Source organism: Aquila chrysaetos, chromosome 2 (assembly GCF_900496995.4).
Source record: "Aquila chrysaetos chrysaetos chromosome 2, bAquChr1.4, whole genome shotgun sequence".
NCBI lineage: Eukaryota > Metazoa > Chordata > Aves > Accipitriformes > Accipitridae > Aquila > Aquila chrysaetos.
This window is the reverse complement of record NC_044005.1, coordinates 39,106,259-39,112,865: the sequence shown is the minus strand read 5'-3', so window position 1 is coordinate 39,112,865 and position 6,607 is coordinate 39,106,259. Positions and strand designations below refer to the sequence as shown.

The window sequence follows — 6,607 nt, the reverse complement described above, 5'->3', positions numbered from 1 at the left end:
CGGGCGGGCCGGGCCGCCCCTCAGGCAGCGCAACGCGGCGGCAGCGGCGGCGGAAAACGTCCTCCCGCAGGTCCTCGGAGTGGCGAATTTATCCGTCCCCCCCACGCCGTTACAGGAGCGAGTTAAAAAGCGGCGGCGGCGGCGGCGCGACGTTAAAGCCGGGCCGGGAGGCGCGGGCTGCAGCTGAGGATCAGCTGCTGAGGGGAGCGGGGAGGAGCCAGCGGGATCAGGAAGCGGCGGAGTGTCTAACACCTCACTGCCATGGCTGGCTAAAGAAAAATCATCATAACCATAACAAGGGGGGAAGCGGGGGAGGGGAGGCGGCGGCGGGGGAAGGGGCGGCGGGGGAAGGAGCGGCGGGGAGCGGCGCAGGCGGCAGCATGAAGAGGAGAGGCGGCCGGGGGGGCAGCATGCGGTCGGTGGTGGGGTTCCTGTCCCAGCGGGGCTTGGAGGGGGACCCCCTGCTCACCCAGGACTTCCAGCGGAGACGCCTGCGGGGCTGCAGGAACCTCTACAAGAAGGACCTCCTGGGCCACTTCGGCTGTGTCAATGCCATTGAATTCTCCAACAATGGAGGCCAGTGGCTGGTCTCAGGTAAAGCGAACGCTCCCCGTCCCTCGCCCCCTCCCGCCACCCCCTCCCCAGAAAGCTGCTTCCTCCTCCTCCTCCTCTTCCTCGGCCGCCTCCCCCGCGGCCCGGGGGGAGGGGAGCCGCGGCGGCGCTCAGAGTCGTTTCTCAAACCCACCGGTGCCCGGGAATAATGTTTCCCAAGTAGGGATCTAAAATGGTTGACAGGTTTTAAATTCTACTATTATTGGGGGGGGGGGGGGGGAGCCCTGGACAAAGTTTTTACGAGAGTGTTTCCAGGGCGCCGGGGGTGGAAGCTGGGGGTGCCCCTTTATTTGATGGCTTGCGTGTTTTGCCCCTTAAAAGGGGATTGTATTATTTTGGGGGGGACGACGACGACGACGAAGGGGAAACAACCCCGCGGCGTGCATTGTGGGCGCCGGGTGACATTTGTCAGCGCCGTGGCCCGGGCCGGCCCAGCAGGGGATGGGCGGGGGTCAGCGGTCGCTGCCGGGGGGCGGGCGGCAGTCCCGCTCGGTGTCGGGCGGGGAACCGGATCGGTTTTTTTGAGGGACTGGTCACTTTGGGACCACCAGCCCCCCCTCCAAACCCCAATCTTATTTTGCGGGAGGGGAGTAGGGTTTTGTTTTGTTCCTCCCCTTCCTCCCCTCGCAGGGCGCGTTTGGGGAGGGGGGGGTCATTTTCGTGGGGATGTTTTTTGGGTTCAAGTCCCCCCCCTGTTGCCCGGGGCTGAGGAAGCCATGGGGGGGGGGGGGTGTGCTGTCAGGTAGGAGGGAGGCGAGGGCTTGACATCAGCTGCGACACCGAGGACGGGGAAAGGCTCTGCACCCCCTTCCCCCCAGCCGGGGAGGGGCTGCGGGGCTCGGCGGCCGGCTGCCCGCCTCCCCCCTGCCCCCCCCCAGCAGCGCTTGGCGCAGGTGCCTCTTCCTCCTTCCCCGCCTCCGGGCTCGGAGGGGCGGCGGGGGAAGGAGGCAACTTCAGGCCGGGGCCTGGCCGGGCGCTGCTAGGCCGCGCTCTCCTCGGGCGGCTCTTAGCGACAGGCCGGGCAATCGAGGGCCTATCCCGCCCGCGGCGGGGCACGGCGCGGCGCCCCGAGGGCTCGGGCCTTGGGGGGCCGCGGCGCCCCGCTCCCGCCGAGCCGGGGGACCCCGCGCCCCGCTGCGAGGGGGCAGAGCCCTTTGGGGCGGCGGGGAGACGGGTGCCAGCCCGGGAGGGGCTGCGCCCGCCCCGGGGGCGGACAGGCCGCGGAGCGCGGTGTCCATTGCAGGCCGCCGGCGGGGGGCGTCGCGTCCCGGCCCTTGTCGGGGGGAAAGCGGGCCGGAGGGAGCGGCCCCCCTTCCCCTGCCCTCCGGCGGGCTGGGGCTGCTGACAGCTCCCTCCCCCGAGGCCGGGCTGCGGCGGGGAGGGCCCGTTCCCTGTCGTGCGGGGCAACACCCCACGGGGGAATTGCAGGGCTCCTTGGCTTCAGGCCGCGGCAGCTTTGTTGAGAGTGGTCTCCCCGCTTGCAAGAGGGTAATGGCCCAGTTACCAGCCAAGGCGTGGAGGAGGGGCGAGAGGGTCTCGGTTTTGCGTGGCCACCCTCTGGTGGGCTGTAAATAGAGACAGGGGCTACTGAGGAAGGCGGTGGGGGCATGGCTGAGCAGGCTGCTTATTGCCTTGCCGTGGTGTCTGGGCAGAGGTGGCCTCTGTCACACAAAGGTATCAGTAATAACTCCAGAAATAACAGGGGGATTCAATAAAAAGTTATTACGGCTGTTCGGTTACCTTTAAGCAAGGGCAGAATAAAAACACTTTATAAACATGGAGTGGAAGCTGATACACCGAGACCTTCCTAAATTTAACTTTCTTACCTGAAGAAACTTAAAAGTGTAAGTCCAGTGATTTCCAGAATAAGTGCCCATGAAGGATCTTAGTGTTACTGTCAGGGATTCTTTTATCTATCTACACATGCAACTTTTGAGATACTCATCCATTTATCTTGCGCGGAGATATACATATATATATATTTGTACATGCACATATATAGGTATATACACGTGTGTGTTGGAAGGGAATGCTGATTCATCTATTCTAAATTTCCCAGATGTGCTAGAGTTGGCATGCTGGTTTGTACTGGTCCTTCTCCAGTAGTAAGTAGAGCTGTGTATTTCTACTTGTAAAGTGCTACGGAGAGCTCAAGTGCATCTGTTGTTGCTTTTTTATTTTCCATAATAAGTGATGGAAACACCATCAGTATTTTCTGTTCTTCTTGCTTGAGAAAGCCTCAGGAGACACTTCAGGTCTTGTCATATCATTGATGCACTTACCTATGTTGACATCCGTTCTTTAGGTGGAAGCATAAAAAGTTGAGGGCTAGAAGGGAGTTTTAAGAACTAATTTTGTCCAAGCTGCCTAAGTCAAGGTAGGTGCAGTGAGAGAACGGAGGCAGATTTCCCATCAAGTGGACATCTAAAGAAGTGTACATAAAAGGAAGGCTTTCAAATGATGTCCAGTTTTCAATTTCCTAACTTCTCATAAAACTACAGAATGTTTAAAGGGGGTAAGCTTTTCCTCCATATGCAGGAGATAAATGGTACTAGAGTTCTACCCTCCTAAATTTCATTAAATGACTAGGAAGCAAGTGAGGGGGGGAAAAAAAAAAAAGGCAGGGGTGGGAAGAGGATGCTGAAGTTCCATGTGTTAGCAGTGCACAAATACAGGATAATTAAGAACAGAGTACCTTAAATCTGACCTTGTATTGATGTCCTGAGAAAATGAAGAGCTCTAATTACGGTAACTGTTTTTAACAAAGTTTTACATTATCTGTGACCGTAAGATCTAGAATACTTTGTGATGTAGCAACAGCAGGCAGGTGCTTTGTTCTTCAGTCAAGAATAAGAAATTAAAAGGTGAAAGATTCATGGATAGTCTGTTAAATTTCATGCCATTATAAGCCCAGGCTTCATTAAAATTACACCAAACCACTCCTTTTTTTTAAGGTCATACTTAATCTTGAAACTCTGAGAAATAGCAAAAGCAGAAAAAAACAGAAGGAGAGCTCAGATGAAAGATAAAGGAAGAGTATAAGCTGCCTCTAGTTTGAAGTTTTCTGAAGCTTCAGAAGTCTTCCAAATGCAGATAAAGCCTTAGAATAGATGGCATGTGGGTCTCTCCTCCCTCAAAATAGTCAGCGTGCTGAGGTATGGATGAGATGTTAGATGCTTCCATCTGCACTTACAGCAGCTAAGAGAGTTGACGGGGATATTGGAGTGTGTGAAAAGGAAGAGTGCAAGCAGTCTTTTCAGTTGTTCAGTCTTGGTTAATATGTATATTCTTAACCTAGAGGGGTCTGCTTCAGCTGATGGACTTGTTAACAACTTAGACCTTGTTTTAGAGCTGGTTTAAGTACAGCTTATACAGTGCATTCATAGTGGCTATACTGATGCCATTTAAATGCTAGCCTGCATCCAGATTTGTGCTGTATTGGCTGGAATGCTTTTCTTGGGTATGTGTCCTGCATTATTATTTTTTTTTTAATGTATCTCCCAGAAGCAAGTCTGTAAGGCTAATGATTACTGTTTCAGTAAACATTTCAAACTGCTTAAACAGGGTTTATATTACAGTTCCAGATAGTTTTCCTGTTAGGATTTTGGAGAGTGCTTCAGTGTAGACAAGCCTCAGCAGGCCTTCTGAAAGCATGTTTGAAACTTTTTCGTACCTTAACTTCTTTAAATCTTGTATTGGAGATTACACACTTAATAGTAATTAATTTGGTTCCTAACCATGTTTTCAAGTAAAAGATTTGAGGTCAACAAGTTGGGTTGGGGGCCAGTCTTTAGGCTTTTGCTGTACCTGTGTGGAACTCAGCAGTGTCACTTTAGAGAGGGGGGGGGGGGGGGGGGGGGAGAGAGAGAGAGAGAGAGAGAGAGAGACTAATGTTTTGGGGCAGGAGTGCTAGAAGAAGGGACAGGCATAAGGACAAGAATTAAAGAAAACTGAGAGAAATGAAAGGAGGAGGTGGATACGCAGGAGAACATGCAATGTGACAAGTAGAAAAGACCTATCTGTAGAATGACACAAGGGGAGAGGAAAGCTTAACCTATAAGAAATGTGTAAGTGGGCTGAAATTAGTTAAAACTAGCTGCTGGATGGAGTTGAAAGATTTTATTGGACAAAATCTGTCTTTGCAACATTTCATATACTAGGTGGTGATATTTTTCTCTTAACAGTTTGAGAAACACATGACTGTCCGTGCATGGAAATTATATTTACCATGCAATGATATGTAACTGACTTCTTCCCTCAGATATGCCAAGCATCTCCTTCTGCAATTTAGCTTATTAAAAATCTTCTTTACTTAGTCTGTGTAACAGGCTTTCTTTCTCCCATCCTCAAGTTTGGTGGATATGTTTTCCTGTTTGTTTATCTGACTGTCATTTTTCATGCCTGCTATCTTTTACAAACATGAGTATCTTTATCAGAACCTCCCAGGTTTTTTTTCCCTACTTTAAACTGCACTTTCAAGATAACTTCTGGGAAGTACTGTAATCTGAGGCTTACTTAATCCATGCATATGTTCTTTTTCTCTTGGCTTCTTTTTCCCTCACCAGATAATGCAAAAATTAATAGCTCTTCTATGATTGTAAATTTGTAGGGATGCAAGAAAGCACTGGAAATTCATTTGTCATTTGGTTGCCATGTAAATATGAAGGAGCATGAGCCTAAAACAGGGGAATGAGGTAACTTTAGCAAAGGTAGTGGAATATTACTTCTGAAGTAAGGGGATTGTGTATCAAGTTTGTTCTGAAGAGTGGCAGTCTTGATCTTAGTCTTTTTGTATCAAGCAGAATTCTGTGTGAAGAGGGATCTTAGGTCCAGTTACTATGCGATATTTTCATAAATGTTTGAGAAATTATAAAATTTAAAGATGATACCAGGAAAGGCAGCAATAATTTTAGAAGATAGGAGTTGAATTTAAAGTTAATTAATAGACATTACCTGGGAAAAAATGTCATGTGGTTTGACAGGGACAAGTGCAAACTACAGCATGTAAATAGAAGTGGTCAACTCTACAAATATGCTATGGAGACTAGACCATAGTCATGTAAAGAGGATCCAAATGTGATAGCAGATCACAACATAAATATCAGACATGATAAAGCATGTGAAGTAATCCTGCTTTATTTGGTGCTGTTGGGGCCTCAGATGGAGCCCTGTGCTCAATTTTGGGCACTGTACTTTGAGAAAGGTATGGCCAAACTAGAGAAAGTTTAGAAGAGGGTATGAAGAATGATCAGAGGTCTAGAAAAATTAAAGGCTGAAAGAAAGGGGTCCACTTGGTCTACAGAAAGAAAAGCTGAGTAGAGATGCAAATCTTAAGATGCATATAAGTGTTTTTAATTATTATTACATAAAGTTGTAAACTCTTCTTTGTCCACTGCGAATAGGACAAAGAAATGGTCTTAAATTATAGGAAGAAAGATTTTAGGATGGTGTTTGATCTTATACTTCCACTTCATCCTGTAGTTCATTCACTTATTTTTCCTCTCTGTTGTTTGTAATGTGGCATTTTTAAAGGTTAAAGCTGGTATGATGGAAGCATCTGAACAGGGGGAAGGAATAGGGAGGGAGAGGTTGTTTGTCCAGCAGTTGATTTTTCTATCAGGTCACCTTCTTTAACCTACTTGTCCTCTGGCTGCATCACCACTGAATTCAATGGGAGGGAAAATAGCAGGAGCACATGGCAAGGGGGAGTGGGATTATATGTAATGTCAAACTGCACCCTTGGGCTAGATATTAGGATGATCTGCCTAATGGCAAGGATAATGAAGCACTGAAATAGGCTGCCTAAGGAGGGTGTGAAATCTACCTTGGTGGTTTTTTTAAGAACAAACTAGACACACATCTACTGGGAATAATTCTGACACAGTCTGGCCTTTTGCCCATGGCCAGGGGTCAACTAAGCGATCAACTTCTTGAAATACCATCCAATCAGACTTTCTGTGATTCATGTAACTTCTTGAGTAGAAACAAGCAATAA

The 6,607-nt window shown here is 49.1% G+C and overlaps 1 protein-coding gene across 3 annotated transcripts in view; it reads left to right on the top strand.

Moving 5' to 3' along the window:
- The first annotated feature begins 334 nt into the window (after positions 1 to 334).
- DCAF5 (DDB1 and CUL4 associated factor 5) overlaps positions 335 to 6,607 on the top strand; it is a 76,943-nt gene continuing 70,670 nt past the window's right edge. The window contains exon 1 of one of the 3 annotated variants that reach the window (XM_030007405.2): positions 335 to 594. In XM_030007405.2, coding sequence (XP_029863265.1) covers positions 381 to 594 — 214 coding nt within the window. In that variant the 5' untranslated portion in view covers positions 335 to 380. Of the gene's footprint in view, positions 595 to 693; positions 772 to 3,283; positions 3,768 to 6,607 lie in introns of those variants that run through there. The other 2 variants (XM_030007409.2, XM_030007410.2) reach the window with 2 other exon arrangements.